Source organism: Diadema antillarum, unplaced genomic scaffold (genome assembly GCF_040938485.1).
Source record: "Diadema antillarum isolate AM-2024a unplaced genomic scaffold, OU_Dant_1.0 seq00001299_RagTag, whole genome shotgun sequence".
Taxonomy (NCBI): Eukaryota; Metazoa; Echinodermata; class Echinoidea; order Diadematoida; family Diadematidae; genus Diadema; species Diadema antillarum.
The window spans coordinates 190,383-207,818 of record NW_027272077.1 but is presented as its reverse complement, the minus strand read 5'-3'; the positions used below and the strand labels follow the sequence as shown (position 1 = coordinate 207,818).

At 40.6% G+C, this 17,436-nt stretch overlaps 1 protein-coding gene across 1 annotated transcript; it reads right to left on the bottom strand.

Moving 5' to 3' along the window:
- Positions 1-5,887: 5,887 nt before the first annotated feature.
- Positions 5,888-16,797, bottom strand: LOC139708070 (cytosolic beta-glucosidase-like). Its single transcript, XM_071620053.1, has 9 exons — positions 16,728-16,797; positions 13,130-13,386; positions 12,250-12,437; positions 11,272-11,466; positions 10,142-10,454; positions 9,096-9,246; positions 8,457-8,571; positions 7,635-7,803; positions 5,888-6,326 (listed from the first exon to the last, which is right to left on the bottom strand). The coding sequence occupies exons 2-9, from the start codon at positions 13,368-13,370 to the stop codon at positions 6,097-6,099; spliced, it is 1,602 nt and encodes a 533-aa protein (XP_071476154.1). The 5' UTR covers positions 13,371-13,386; positions 16,728-16,797; the 3' UTR covers positions 5,888-6,096.
- Between the last annotated feature and the right edge of the window lie 639 nt (positions 16,798-17,436).

The window sequence follows — 17,436 nt, the reverse complement described above, 5'->3', positions numbered from 1 at the left end:
CATTTTCTTTGCTCAAAGTTTTCGCTATTTATTATTACAATTGTTTCTGGTCAGTTTTTCCTTCGTTATTTCAATATATATAGATATATATATATATATATATATATATATATATATATATATATATATATTGCAAATTGGTTGCTGATTGTTATGTTCCTTTCCAAAGCCCTGGCGAAGACTCGTAAAAAGGTAGAAAGCTTGGCACTGATATTAAAAGCATCAAAGTAAACGAACGCTACGTCCGCTGGCCCCTCCTTCCTGTCACGACTATACATTCAACAGTATTATGTATGTATGTATGTATGTATGAATGCATGTATGTATGCATGTATGGATACATGTATACATATACGCGTTTGTGTGTACGTGGGGCGTGTCATAATTATATTCATATATAACATATAGGCCTATCCGCTTGATTGTACTCAGATATTAAAGCACATCGACAAACACATCATCAACACAGATTTTATTCTGACAGGTTTTGTTTTTTCTGGATATTCAAAGCTTTGCCCGACATAGCAACAGCCATCGAATATCATAAGTGGATTCAAAGTTTTGAAATATCCTATAGTATGTATGAGATTAAGGATAATTGATAAGCCCACTGCAAGTTTTGTTCAGTGCGGTGAATTATCGACGGGTACAGCCTACAGTACCAGGCAGGTTCAATACAAACAATAATCTTATATTCAAGTTCAAGGGGTGTAGTTACCCCCTAAATGTGCACACCTAATCCATATCTGCATTCCAGTTAGCACACATTAGTTGTTGCCCCTTTAGGTTAGACTCTGGTGTAGCTTCTCTCCCCCCCCCCCCTTTTTTTCCCCTTGGCAGTCGGGAATAATCCAAGTTCCCAAAGGTGTCCACACAACAGAACTGCAAAGCAACATGCCGCTAAATACTCTCTAATGCAGTTGTTGTAATCAAAGCCAATTAAACTGCAAATAAACTTACTTAGCTGAAAATTAGATTTTTGTCGTCCGAATATCGAAAGTCAGATTGTCAAATACTTCGTGTCTGAAGTTTTTCCGTCCTTTGAAGTTGATACGGTGTTTGGAATTGACTGTAGTGCACTTTAATGTCCAATGTTCCACTTGCTTAATTGCATTTAAACTTCAAAGTCGATTTTATTGACGCTGACATTTTATCATACACTTTTCGGAGTATATTTTCCCACTTTTTTTTAATTCTGGGTAACTAGGTCACGTCGCGCGTATAAAGTCTGAAGTGGTGGAAAAATACCAGAAAACCAGAAAAATCAATGTCCGGCGACTATTCTTTTTTTTTTTTTTTTTTTTTTTTTTTTTGGGGGGGGGGGGGTTCGTGATAATTGGTAACATTAAAGGGGAAAACGGTCTGTGTCATTATTGGGGAAAGAAATGGGAGGGGAAGGTTGCAATGAAGAACTAATCATCGAGCTTGAGGACCGGAAATTTTCACAGATATGATGTTCACCATTTCTTCAATAATGGAGAGTAAGGCTGCGCTATACTCGTATGTTGGCAATGGGTAGCTATAATCCAAATCTGGGTTTTGAAAGTTATTAGCATAGTCGAAGGAAATCCTCTATAATGAATGCGTATAATCATCGATCACCTATAAAGTCTAAAAAGTCGAGACTTCCGACAACCATCTCCCGAGTATTTTAATCGCATACAGGCATGAATATTTAGCCGAGTTACCGGTCAAAACATGGCAATGTAACTGATCCTGACGGTGACTTGAGAATGTGCATTGAAACCCGTCACTCCGTGGCCCCATTGAATAATAATGTTTCTCAATCACCAGTTGAAAATTTCTCAGTATGAGGGGCTATGACCGGAGTCTAACGTATTATAGGGCTCTGAATTCTAGAATTTGAGAGTTTTGTACACTCGCTATAGTTTTTGCAATTCTTTTCTCTGCTCTGTATCTCTTTGAAGACCTTGTCAGAAAATGAATCCGATCCAATCAGCGTTCATTAGTTACTGGCGTCGCTTAGTTTTAGAAAGGGTGAGGTTGAATTTTTTTTTTCTCTGCATGGTTACATTAAATAAAAAATCTAGAATAAAAAAGAATATTAAAAGTCGGTGTATTAAAATAAACATATGAAAAGTTTCCTGTAGTTTCTATGAAGAAATTCACAATTCGAAATGTTAAAGGTTATATATTGTCCAATTAATTGTTCCAATTAATAAATGTTCTCCTCCAAGAACCTTCTTTGTTTCTCACCCATGATCTTGGATCAACCTTTTCCACCAACATGTGCATACTAATAATGTCAATGTTTTGAATGTACAACTTTGCTTGCATTACTTGTTGCTACGTCAAACAAGTGACTGGCATGCTTTAGGCGAGCTTTCATGTATAGGCAAAGTCTTCATCATAAAACAATATATAAAATTTGATTGCGTTAAAAACTAAAACTGGTCCATTCGAAGGACATAATGTCTCTTAATGTATTCAAATTCTGCATTACTCTGTTATTTGTATGATATTTACGCGGATATCGTCACCTTATCTCATACATCAGTGTACATGCAGATTCAATTGCAACTGACATTACCGTTTTGTGAAAGCAAGCTTGAATTCGAAATTCTTTGAAACATACCCTTGTATTCCTGTTCTTTATTAGTATTTATTATTCTTACTTGGTACCGATGTCAACAACGCATTACGAGAATGACAGTTTAATATTCGTTCTTGTTTTTCGAAGATGAAATGCAATTCTGGAATCATTATTTGACCCCTCTTTACAATATAATTTCATAAAAATCAGTGTTTAACCCTAATTAGGCCGGGTTTATTTGGCTATGCTAAAGCCAGAGGGGGGCAGATTCCGCCCCCCCCCCCAAATCTCGGCCATCGGTAGTGTGCTCGCGACGAAATTTGGCATGCGTGACACCCACGTCATAATCTACAATATTGTTGTTATATACTATGCTGGACTGGAGTTACCTTTAGGTATGTCTCTGTAGTCTGGCTGCTGGTTGTGAAGTGAAGTATAAAGCATGCTGCCTTAAACTGCAGGACTGTGGTATAGCACTGGCATTCCAATGTTCATTCAGGCCTGGGCATCTATTATTCAGTTATGCTGCACTGCCAGGCAGGGCTCCTATTCATTAGGGCACTGTCATAAGATTTTTTTAAAGATCAATGAAAGTGATTAATTGTAAAAATAATTAGGTTTTTAAGGAAAACGTTTATGAAAATGGGGTCTTAATTCTTGCAATTAGATTGACGGGCAACGTCAAAACCAGCAAAGTTTAACCAACCATGGCAAAGACTGAATAAATGGCGTTTATTCCATGACGATACATTGAGGTTAAGTGCTTTCGATTTCAGTGCATTTGTTCCATTCAATTGTTTTAATATAAATTAATTTTGATAACGAATGTTCAGAACAGCTATCACAGAATTATTTGTGTGTTACATACATCCAAGGAGTTCCATGCCAGGAAGCTTGTTATACATTTTTGATCAGGAAACGAAAACATTTTTAATCTTTCTTTCTTGGAGCCTCCGCATGCAGGATTAAGGGGACATCTCACAGACCGGCGAATGTTTGCGAACGTACCAAATTTTAACGAATCTGAATTTTCGTCATTTAGTTCGTAAACAGTTGCAATAGGCCCTACAGTTCGTGAACACCTGTGATCAAATTCATTCAAAATGCCTTTGCGCCAAGGGAAAAAATGTTTGCCACAATGAACAATGTTTGCGAATTTGATTGCAACTATTGACGAACCCTGACAAAATTTAAAATTCGCTACGTTCGCAAACATACGCCGCTCGGTGAGACACCGCGTTCAGCAAGTGCTGGCAGGCTTGCTTTAATATCTGTCGGATATTCAAACTCTCACATGATTTGCGGTCAAAGCATACATCATTCGTCTTCCCAAACTCAGCATGAATTAAAGACACCTTCTTTTCCGGCTAGACATGATTTCATTTCCGTTACCAAAATTGAATTCCAATTTAGAATGGGAATCGGAAACAACGTTCAAATGTTTTGCGCTAGCTAATAGCGCTATCAAATCCATCACCCATGACGGGGAAGAGATGCATTAGAGTAGATAATACATGTATTTTTTATCAAAAAATGTGTTCCCTAGTATTCGGTTGAAAGTTAGAGCTTCATTGGATTACATGTATTTTCAGCTGTTTCGGAATTTAGGCATGCTTGACACACCATGGTATACTCTTTGGAAAATCACGTCACTTTTTATGACGTCATTTTTACAAATAGTACACTATGTATGAAATTACAGCTGTATGTCCCAATATCGCGCACTGGTTTGTGCGGCCATTTTGTGAAATGTCACATATCAACTGTGACGTCACAAAGCAATTGTGGCCATTGCGCGCTGCTTAAAGTGGATTGTCACGAAGCAATAATAATTTTCACATCGCGGCCTGCTTCGTGCGACCGGATCCCACTACAGCATCACACCCACCACACGACTGCTCGTCACATATTTTCCATCTTTTATTCAAAGAAGGTTGATCCAAAATATAACGAAATTTACTCTGCCTCGTTTTGGGTTTGTGGTTAAACTATGGACCACGGTGCCTTAAATTCTAGTACTATTCACAATTCAACAGTAAAATATTTCTATTTTGGGGTCACCTTTGCCGATAGTTTTAACCAGAAACTCTAAAGGCAAAGTATATCTCTACACTTAACAACACAACAAAACAATGCAAGAGTCATCAAGATGAGACAATCATAAAAAAGTATATCATTCTTGTATCAAAAATAATCACACGTATTTTCCGTAGGCAGTATGGTACACGTATGTGGTCATAATCACAATCTTCATCGCAATGAGGGAGCATTGCCTCATGAGTCCCCCCCCCCCCCCCATTGCTATCAAATCATTGTCAAAAAGGAAAACAGTTTCAAATTGACACAAATTGACACCCACGTAACAACGGGATAAATTACTATTCTCCACAAATGTTCTGTTTGTTCGACTATAATTATCTATTATGTCTTTCCAAATAGTTTCGTTCATCCATGGTACCTGGTCCACCTTCATGGTTGCCAGTGGTGTAAAAGAGGACCCCGCCATTAACCCCAGGGTTGCTTGGTGCCCCTTTAACCCTAACTAGGCCGGGCTATTTAGGTAGTTGATAGAGCCGGGGGGGGGGGGGGCCTCCCAGGCCCCCCCCCCCCCCCCCCCCCTCCAGATCTCGGCCGTCGACCGCGCGATCGCGACGAAAATTGGCACACACATTGCCTATGATGTAATCTAAAATACCATGAAGTTATTTTTTCAAAAAATCATCATTTATGCTAAATTATGCTAATTTATGCATGATGATGCATAAAATCAGACTATTTGGTATAAATCACAAAATAAAGCTCAAAACAGGCACATTTTTTCGTGTAAATATTCTTTTTTGTGTCCTTAGCAAATGTAATGAAAAAATTGTGATATCAGAAAAAATTCTTAAGTATTTTATTGTTTTTTGGAATTTCTTATGTATTTCTCTGTTTTTCGACTTTATGTTTTTCATTGTTTTTTTAAAGAAATTTGTCCGCGACATCGCTCCGAACAAGAAAATATGTTATTCATTGATTTTAATCAATAAAACACCAAAATAATCATGCTTTTATGAAATTTACCTGTAAGCACAGTTTGCATTGAAATTGTACACGAATTAACGTTTTTGAGCAATTTTTGGTCTGACATGCATGTACATATTTATGCGTAACTTCGGAACCGCACGCCCGGGCGTCGCAACTTTGGTGTCAAAAGATGCGGGAGACTCGAAAGAAAAAAGTCATGAAACGTCGCGGCGATAGCTTTTTGCGATTGCGATACATCGCGCGGAACGTCGAGGGGGGGGGGGGGGGGGGGCCTCCGAGGCCCCCCCCCCCCCCCCCCGGCCTAGTTAGGGTTAAGTATCTGGGTCATGGGGGGCATTGTGGGCAACCATCTTGATCAAGGATGAACACACTCTCAGCGCGATTCGAACCCAGGACCTTTTGTTTAGTATCAAGTCTTATCCACAAAATCATAGTGGCTATTTCAATTTCAACTTGAGCAAAGGAGTGTAACTTCCCAGCGAGACTCTCGTGGGGACATTACCACAACCATTTGGCTAGAGTTCGTCTTTCGTTTCCGCCGTGGTCTTTGTGAATATAAAGCCGTTGTCTCTGACAATCTTCGCGTACATCCTCGCCGACGACTTCGGTTTCCGCGTCTTGGCAGGGTCGTTGAAGTCGACGCCGTACAGTCCAAAACGGTCGCCATAACCGCGCGTCCATTCGAAGTTGTCCATCAGTGACCACGCAAAGTATCCTCGGAGGTTGACCCCGTCGATGCGTGAGGCTTCAAACAAGCAAGCAAACAAACAAACAAATAGTGTGTGCAGAACTCGATCAGTCCCGTGACTATCATTATGCAATCTGTGTTCATACAAGATAATGTTTCATACGACAGTGACTGTCGTCAATACTCCTCTCACCGAGTGGTGGCGCACTTGATTATTAAAGGCGATACTAAGATGAAAAGATCAGAAGAGCAGCCGCTATGAGCATTGAGAAATAATCTCTTTGATAAAGACAGACTTGTTCTGACAAGAGATGGCGCTATTATCATGGTGTCGGTGTGCAGTTCCTTTTCTTTCATAGTTTATGTCATTCGAATTCACTTTAGCTATTTTTTTTCTTTCATTCCAATCAGAATACAGATCAAATTGTTTTGATTGAAGTTATTTCTAACCTGGCACAAAAGAACCCAAAGGCGAGATTGCATGAGATACTTTACAATAATATCAGTACGCACAATGAGCGCGCATTCATTTGATATTACTTTTAACCCTCGTCCCAGCGCAGCGCAATATTATTTCGGTTTGATGGGGAACAGTCTGATACACCAAGGAGCTTCAAACACACATTATACATCGAAACTGGCGGGGTTTCCAGAGGAGTGAAACGCAATATCCCAGCACCGATCCGGCCTGGCAGGTACATCATTATCGCTCAACATAGTTCATCGGTAACAGTTACTTTACAGTGTTCATGTAAGCGTAGCTGTAATCAGTCGCTTCTTTGCAATGATAAGGGAATAAATGAGGTAAAGTCTTGAGGGAAAAGAATAGTGCTGACAGTAAAAGCTTATCCCGCTAGCAAGGTAATCATACGCGAGTTTACGAGCAATCGTTTGAACGGTTTTCCAGTTTTCTGTTTCCGATTTTGTGTTTTGCCTGTGTGTGTGTATGTGCGTGCGTTTGTGTTTTGCTTTGTTATGTTGAGTTCTGTTTAGTTTTGCTATTTTTTTTTTTGGGTGGGGGCAGAGGCAATTGTTTTTGTTTTGGGTTTTTTTTTAGGAGGGGGTGGTTTGTTTATGAATTTTGGAGGGTGTTTCGTGTGCTTGGGTTTGTGTCTGTCTTGCCAAAATGGCAACAATAATGATTGTTTTAGAGGAAAACTCTTTCGTTTTCAAATTTGGATTTGTTTGGTTTCCTCTTCCGCCGCCCCCCCCCCCCCCTCCGTTTTTGTCCCTCTTTTTCATTATGACATTCCCAAATTCCCATTATTACATTCCCACATTTTGTGACTAAACCATCTGGAAAGAGGAGAGGATGAGAAGAAGGAAGGGGATGGGGATGGGGAGTTGAACGAAGATAAGACACACCTTTGAGGGCCTCGTTGATGTAAGCAGTGAAATACTTCGACCTGACGATGTCATCTTTGCCCAGCTCTTCGTCCGGCTCGGACACGCCATTCTCCGTGATGTATATCGGCACGTCCCCATAGGCGCCCTTTATCCGCCCCAGCAGCCGTCGCAGTCCCCACGGCACGATCTTGGCAAGGCATGTTTCAATTTCAATCTCAATCTCAATTTCAATTTCAGTTTTAATTTCAAATTCAATTTCGACACGTACATGTATTCGCATTTCTAATGTAAAACGCATGAAATGTAACAAAATAAGATAAAAACAGAGTAATACGAAGCGACGTACTAAAAGGTGGGTCCCTCCTTTTATTGTGATTGCTTTTACTTTTGGATGTCTCAGCCATTTCAAAACCAATTTTCTTCAAATAAACGTTGAATCCATTTTGGAATCACATGCTCATTCATATTTCATGAGAGGTCTCCCATCATCCAACCAGAAAATGTTAGAAACCTGAAGTTAGGTCTCAAGCAAAACTATACGATCCCTTTAAAGAGTATACTATTCTAAAAGGAATTCAAAGTTGTTTTTGATAAAAATAGGTTTTCTTTAAATGGCGGTACCCACCTTTTATTAAGATCTCTTGTTTTGGATATCTCATTTCAAAACCGATTTTCATCAAATAAATTTTCAATACTTCATAGAATCATAATAATATGCTCTTTCATGTTTCATTAGGGTTTCTCATTATCTAAAAAAAAAAATAGAAAAAATAAAAAACCCTATTTTAACCGAAACTGTACCATCCAATTAACGTCATGACCTCAGATGTTTCGCCTTACTTTGATATAAGGTGTAGCCGCCTCAGGCCAGGAGAGATCTGGGCCGATATCCACACCAATGTCATCGTGAAGGTACGGCTGTTTGGTGTCGGCCGGGTTCTTGTGTTGTACGTATCTGTAGGTTGAACATCACAAGTTATGCTGTCATGCATATGCCTCCAGACCGTAGCAGTAAACTCGCTTCCAGTAATTCTGTCTTGTGCGAGTCGCAGTTCCAATACGATTCAATTGAGTTATTTGTCTGCTTTTCCGTTGTTTCCTTTTTTTCTTGGCTATAATTCAGCTTAAGTGAGTTGAAAGTTTCTAAACTTGACTGATTTGCCGTCACAGGAGTCATGGTTCACTACTGCAAGGCTTCAATATGCCGGTCACATGATGGAAAGCGAAGAAATCTTCAATTAAAAATACCCCTCGGGATAAGACAGAGCGTGATCTGAGTGCATGTGCAGCCAAAACCGGGGCAAGTTTGTCCCCTGAGCAATCCCATAATGCAACTAAAACGCTGCTCTGCGCATGGCACTTAAGTATTGGCGATACCGAGAATTTTTCGGCTAGAACGAAATTTCAATAATATGTATATCGATAGAAAATTGCCGGTCCCAAAGACTTCGTTATAACGCAGTTGCCCGCATAGCTTACCTGCTAGTGTAGTGATTTAGGGCGAAGAAGTCCGCCGTGCCCTCGATCAGCCGCTGCTCCTCCGCGGTGAAGGCGGGCAGCCGAGAGGCGGTGAGTCCCTGCTCCCGGCTGCGGTTGCCCACGAACTCCTTGATGATGGCGGGATAGTCTCCTGTATAGAGTGTGGGATTCACAGACAATGAGGTGTAAAGAGAAAATCCAGTCCAAATATAAGTTAGTCTGAGAGGAAAGAGTAATATATTACGAGTTCATTGGTATGATTTTGATCGGAAATGGATGAAGAATAGGAAGTTATAACATTTTGAAGTTTCGCTATTCTAGGGGGAAACTATTCTTGAACAGTCAATATGAATATGCAAATGGAAAAGTGAGCATGTCATTCTCTCAAAACTTGACCTGAAAATTTGGCAATTTCCAGTTTTTTCATTCAAATTTAATTATGCCCGAGGCTCAAATCCTCGCATATCTAACGGATCACTATTCTGAACTTAGTCAACCAGGAATAACACCATATTTCAGAGTCCAATGACAGAAACATTGAATTTTCGTCATCTTTTTTTTTTTTTTTTTTTTTTTGTACATGACCAATGAAAAATTGTGAGGGTATGATATGGTCAGCTCTGGACATTTGCATATTCATATCCACTGTGCAAAAACTGTTTTGCAGAAATCAGCAAAACTTCAAAATGTCATAACTTCCCTATTCATCTGATTTCAGCCAAGTTTGAAAGACTTCGGGCTGCATCAAGGAATTATCTGGATCACGTTACCATCATTAAAATTTTCTTTCGTCGCATGTAGCACTCATTACGGAAAGGAACTTTCCATGCGTGAAAGTCCGTCTTTTTCTTCTTCTTCTTCTTCTTCTTCTTCTTCTCCTTTATGGTTGCACTTTGGTTTCATTGTTATTGATGGTTGTCCTAATTTGTTTGCTATGTTTGGGTGTTTTGTTTGCTATGTTTGGGCGTTTTGTTTGCTTGTTTGCTGATGTCGTTGTTGTTCAGTCTTTATTTTCCTTCACACACACTGAGCTCGTATATCCTCACCGTTGCCGAAGACGGGATTGGCTGGGAGACCCAGGTCGAACTGCAACGCTCTCTCCGCCGCCTCCACGTCCGCTGCCTTCTCGCTGGCCGGTTCGAACCACGCCGCGTTGATCACAATGGATATTTTCCCGCGCTGTCCAGGCCGGTACTTGATGTCGTACGTGTGCCACGCGCGCGCATGGGCCTTCAGCATGGTGTGAACGACGCGGTAGGCACCGTAGCCTGGTCGCTTGATGCCCGGGGCCATAACACCCTCTTCGTAGCCAAGAATGGCCTCGATTTTTGGCTGGTTAATGGTGAACCACATCCTAACCTACATAACCAAAAGAGAAGAATTGTTTCGAAATTCGTTTCTTTGTATGAATGTAGGTCGTTCTCATCATATTTGTTTGTTGGTTTGATGTTGCTGTCGTTGTTCTTGTTATTGTTGCTGTTGTTTTAATGATACATTAATAAAATTGTCCCGTAACATCTTTGCGAGATCTATGAATCCGACTGACATCATTGAAATAAAAATGCATCCATTTATATGGCTTCTCAAAGTGTATTTTTGTCTATTCATTTTTCCCTGTAGTGAATCTCATGTTCCTTCCTGCCACGCATTATTCAACATAAAAAAAAAATCAGATAAAAGTAATAGCAGGCATAAGAGTAATTCGAGCACCTTTACATCTTTAACCTTGGTCTTCGGTGAAGCGCCAATCTACCCTTTGAGAGTCTCAGTGGATCAATTAATTACATACTGTACCTACTGTTTCTGTGTGTCGCGTTTAGTATCATGTTTTGTTTCTTTGTTTTCCTCTCAGCTATTACGTATTGTCATTTCCTTTCCGATTCACGCATCATATTATATCAGTACTCATCCAGACAGGTTGTTATGTAATTCTTTTCCGCAACCCGTTGAAGAATTAAAGTCCCGAGTATTCTCGGGCAGGGGTACAATGAGAAATGCGTATTATTGGAAAATCAGTCCGTCCTCAAGAGGTTGAGCTACACAGCCATTCTCTCTTTCTCTCTCCCTCTCTCTCTCTCTCTCTCTCTCTCTCTCTCTCTCTTTTTGCAGTACTGGCTATGTCGAGTGCATTGCTATTTCTTGTTGCTGTTGTTGTTGTTGTTTAAATGTGACGCACCTTGTCTCCGAATTCTTTGAAACAGAAGTCTGCGTAGTCGTTGAAGTAGACTACCATCATCTCGTTTTCCCAGCCGCCGATGTCCTGGAGTGCTTGCGGTAGATCGCCGTGGTAGAGGGTGACAGCCGGCTGGATGCCCGCTGCCAGTAGAGCGTCGATCACTGTGTGGTAGTACTTCACTCCGGCCTCGTTTACCTTGTGTGACGCAGGAGAGAAAAAAAAAACACAACAAAACTAGAATAATAGTCTTACAAATCAGACTCATAAGTTTTAAAAACACGTCTTTCGTTTATTTTCAGCGACATTTCAAACCATAATAACCATAATGCTTTTATCTATCTATTTCATCAGGGATAAGTTCACTTTCCCGTGCGAGTGTAGAGAAGTTCTGGTTTTGGTGCTTTTTGAAGGATCGAGGACAGTTTACAACGAACAGTTCTCCTGGCACAAAAAACAACAACAACAAGAAGCACCTGGTTGTATTCTAAAGACAAAATGATTTTTACTAAGTTTGAGAGACATAGTGATCAATCCTTTTTTTGTTATCGATGCAGCTAAGATTATCAACAGTAGTAACACCATTATTAGTTTATAAACAGCTGTTGTTGTAGAAATGGCTTCGATCATCATGACGACAATGACATACCACTATCAAATATTTGTTATAATCATCTCTATCGTCATTATTTACATTTCAGGTCTACATTTCTTTTCTTTCTTTTTTTTTTGTGAGGAGGTGCAGTAGTATAGTGCACTCCCGTTATAAAGAACACCGTTCTATCTAAATTTCGGTTACAACGAAATAAAAAATCAGGCCGCAACATTATCCTCTCTTTGTTTGTTTTTTATTCTCTAATTTTGGTCGCTTGTAACAAAGTTTTGCTGCATGTATAACGAAATGAAAATGCCGGTCACGAGGACTTCGTTATATCGGGAGTTCACTGTAGACAGAAAGCTCACGAGGGAGGCCCGACTGACCTCCTCGGTGAAACCTTTGGGGAACATCCTCGACCAGGAGAAGGAGAAGCGGTAGTGAGACACGCCCAGCTCTGAGATGATAGTGACGTCATCGGCGTGACGATGGTAACTGTCGCAGGCCACGTCCCCGTTTGCATCCTCGTGAATCTTGCCAGGAATATGTGTGAACACGTCCCAAGTGGACGGCCCTACGGGACAATGGTATATCATCGAAACTAATAATAGGAGAAAGCGTTTTGCGTTTGCACCAGCGGCCATGACATTCAAGAACGCGTGCCATGCCATCGTTAGTCTAAATTATGGTGTTCAATGTCATGGGGAAGGTTTCTCGTGTTAGCGAATGTGACATGGATGCAAACGCTTAAAATTAATGTCACAATGCTGTCATTTCCTTCGTAGAGAGACTACAAACTAGAAATAACGTTGAAGAGGAAATTAACAATCAAGAAAGGAGCAAACACATGACATTTCAGAAGAGCATATTATAGCGAAATAATTCAAGCACCATGGCTGATCACAAACTGACAATGCATGCAAACAAGATAAGCATGAAAACATACGCCACGTCTACAATCCTTTACTCCATACTGCATGCAGTGTGAAAAAAAAAAAATCTCGTCCACGTCAGCATTCGTTTACTTTGAAAATTTAAATTAAGTCAAACCAAATTAAATAAAAAATCAAAATATTGAATGACAAATAAAGACAGATCACGCGATCAGATAAAGACAGATCAACACCAAAAATGACACATGAAACATTAGGTAGGCCCAATTGCTAATTTTGAATAAGACACAATCAGAAAGATATACAAATCACTCTTGAATTGAATTGTACATAGCCTCTGAAAATCAAGTGTTATATCATTCTTTCAATTTACCCTTTCCATCCTCGTTCCACCCGCCTTCGATCTGGTAGGACGACGTCCCCACGCCCCACGTGAATCCCTCGGGAAACTCGCCCTCGATGACGGCATCGCGCTCGGGGTCGTTGAACACGTCGCCGAAGACGAACAGGGCTTTGTCTGTCGCTGCTGCTGCTGCGGACGGTTGCACACAGGCCTGGAGGAGAAGCGCGAAGAACGCCGGGATGAAGGGTCCACCGGTTACCATGGTGTTCATTATCCACTCCAACAACCTGTTTCACGGGATGATTATGAGAGACAGAAATATAGATTTAGAAAGATGGCGATAGTTTGAAAGAGAGGGAGGGGAGGGGGAGGGAGATACGGGCAAGGGAAGTAAATCGGATCGACACCGTGCGAGTTGAATAACGTGCAAAGCAGATCTCAAAATGCTCTCGCGCTGTCGCGCTCGCATGAGCTCGCTTCACTCGCCCGTTATAGCAATCATACAGCGAGAGGGCCTTGATGAAAGGCTACATGTATGGCAGATGCGAGTCGGAGAATTCGGTGCTGGCCTTTGATTCCACTGTAGGGCCCTATAGAAATTAGTACATGAATATTTTGATTATTCCAATGTAAAGTGCAGTACACTGTACATGTATTATATCAAACTCTTCTATATAATTCTCTGACTGTATTTACACTAAAAGAAGCACGCAGTGAAATGCGTGTACAGGTAATCAACGTTCAATCATAATGAGTTGATAGTCTGCTGGCCTTCTACGCTTCCGTATTACTGTAGATCCAATTCAAAATGCATGTTATAACGGCTTGCTATTTGTGCTTGTATACGTGAAAAAGAAAATTGAATGGTATACAAATTACTGCTACGCAAGGGGGCCAAACACACTTTATAACGCATTAAGCAAACAGGTACAATGTGTAATCAACGTTCAATCATAATGAGTTCACAGTCTGCTGGCCTTCTATACGCTTCTGTATTACAGTAGATCTAATTCAAAATGCATGTTATAACGGCTTGCTACTTGTGCTTGTATACGTGAAAAAAGGAAATTGAATTGTATACGTGAAAAAAGGAAATTGAATTGTATACAAATTACTGGTGCGGAAGGGAGCCACACATACAACGCGATAAGCAAACATCCAGACCGACAATGTTCAGAATAATCAGAAAGTACATGTAAGCACGAGTTACCCTGCACGCCTGTAGAAGGCGGAGGGGTAGTAAATGAGACAATACACAATATCTTTATCATACTACGTGCAAGACGTGCCTTGGGATATAATGTTGATCTGTCTGCATGCAACAATATAGATTGTGAAAATAAAAATATGAAGGCGAAATCGCGCAGCTCTGAGTAGAAAGTAAAAGCGTTCTCCTGATATCTCAGTATAGTGTGCGGATCAAAAACCCTGTTTACTAATTCATTTAATTTCATATCACAATCATACTTCATATTTTAAAGTTATTAATACGGCCTATACCGCCAAAACAAACATGCAAAATAAGTAATAGACCTTTATCTATAGACCCGACTTGACTTTGGTAATGCACTCCTATTTCAGCTACCACAATCTCAACTTTCAAAATTCAGCAGCTCGCATTGTTACAATGTACCCTTACTCACATTATCCCTGTTTTGTCCTCATTGCATTGGTTACCCGTTGAATCTCGCTTTGTATTTAAATCATTACTGTTTGTTTTCATTGCATACACGGATCTGCCCCAGAGTACAATGTTAATTTGCTTACATTTTATAATCCCCTCAGATGTTTAAGGTCATCCGATTGTAGATTGCTTGTTATTCTAAAAACGAAGAAATCATGGGGGATCGGTCATTTGCACATGCTGGACCTTACCTGTGGAATCAGTTGCCTCAAGCTATCCGCTACATTTCGAATGTTGACCCCTTTAAAGTTGCCCTCAAGACTCATTTGTTCGTAACCGTTTTCCAGTAGAATTGTATATTATGATTTTTCTTTTCATCATCATTATTGTGCCATTCATTTTCATGTGTATGTTTGTGTAATTATTTTTGTACTTCATAACTCACTTTTTCTACTGCGCCTTGCGCACGTTAGCTATGTGGAATTGGCGCATTATAAGTGCCCCTATTATCATTATTAGTATTATTATTATTATTATCATCATCATCATCATTATTATTATCTATGACAGTAAATACCACAATCAAATTTGGAAGCAGTTAAAATTAATTTCATATAGATACGTTTCCCCTCAAGATATAGGTAAAGTGACTCTTGTTACGCATTCATTAAGCCGAGTATACACGTATAGGAGAGTTATCTGGGCATTACTGAAAAATAAATCACTTCTAATTTACAGGGTGCTTCGTTACAAATGACATTACAATGGCACCATAAATGCATGCTCTCTGGAATGACAACAAGTGTTGGAGCAGTGGTCACAGAGGGAATGGTCACGGAGGGAGTGGAAGAATGACATTAGAAGAAAAAAAAATACCATTGCATGCTCTATTTTGATTAAGAGTTTTCAGTTGCTGATAAGCTAAATAAAAACACAGCAATATTATTCCGAAGCAATTTATATTATCACCGCCATCATCAACATCACCGTCACCATCAATCTCCGTAATAGGAGTTCACTGTGAAATCTTGGCAGGTCTGGCACTGGAAATGACCCTACGTATAAAGGTCGAATGTCTGAAAAGCATTCCCCCATCCCCACCCCACCCCCCAGCACACGCACACGCACACACACACACACACACACACACACACACACACACGAATTACAAACCCCATTCAATCAGTGAATTCGAAATACAGTGTACTGTCCTTTTCACTTCGCCGTTATCTTTAGAAGTTCAGCAGGAGGGCACACAATTAATGACAACCAAAATGTGCATCATGCGCGGTTGAACAGCCTATAATAATTATTCATATTACACAAAGCACTACCAAACGATATAGGAATGCTTATTAAGGAGTCGAATTTTGAATGAGCCTCATAAACTACTGCAGTTTTAAAGGAGAGTAGTAATGTATATAAACAGGGAGGTGGTGGAAAGAGATTTGTCCACCTCCATGCCATTGATCCCATGGTGTTATGGTACCCAGCAGATCCAACTACAGCTGTATGCGTGCAGCGTCACCTGCGTCCACAGTACTGCACTGTCAATGTAACCCAATGTAGATTTAGCGGAAAGTAAAGCACTCGTATGCTGTCGTTGGAGTAAACGCTCTACAAACATACACACATACGAGAAGACCTAGGAGAAGAACAATGTACATCGTACGTGCAAGGTCCACGTTTTAGAGGACAACCTTTTACAGGCTGAGAAGCCCTCTTCTTTCGCAGCAACACGTATGCGTACACGGTGTATATGTGTGTGTTCTATCCACGCCGGGGGTTCCCCTACTCAAGGAATGGGGGCCCACGGTAAATCCACGGAGGACTTCCATAACACACTACAAGCACAGACGGATATTATTGCAGAAAAGTCTAAGTTTGCCAGCCCCCTCCCCCCCCCCCCCCCCTTTCATGATATCGCTGCCGTAAAAGCCACTAGCAAAGATTCTACACTCCATGTAGTGTATAGGATCTTTGGTACTAGTACACCGTACTAACCTGCAACTTGCAGCCTGATCCAGAACCCGTCGCACAACTCAGATACCAGTAGCTACGAAGTAGCCCTACATTGGACAGCATGTACAACCATAGAAGCAAGCGAATGTAGTAACTGCAGCAGTTCGGTCGCGTTCCAGCCGCGTAGCCGGTGTACAGAGCTCAACCACGCATGAAGCACTGCAGATACACACATGAGTATGCTACACAGGTGCATGCACTTCACTGCCACTGCGCTTGAACGGTTACTGCGGTATATAATAGGGTAACCAGGGATGGTATCTTCCCACCACCCTTGGGAAACCACGGTAGAAGGAGGTAGGAGTGTCTGTCACGTGGTCTCTTCCCCACCCCACCCCCACCATGGACTAATCATGCCAAATAAGAAATGAGTGAATGAATAGATGACGAATTCATTTAATTTTCATTCCCTTTTTTTTTCAACAAAACATGTAACACAGAACAAATCAGGAATTATGTCATAGGCATATAGAGTACATTAGACTGAGGGAAAGATAAATGATAGTTACCAACTAGAGATCTCTGAATACACGTATACCGGCAGAATGCTAGGTTCTTTTTAGAGAGAGAGAGGGGAAAAAAAGAACTGAGGAGTCCACTAAAATGCATGCTTTATATTTTTGACCACGTAAAAGGAATGAATGAAAACACAACTACATATAAATACATAAATAAAGACAAAGAATAATGG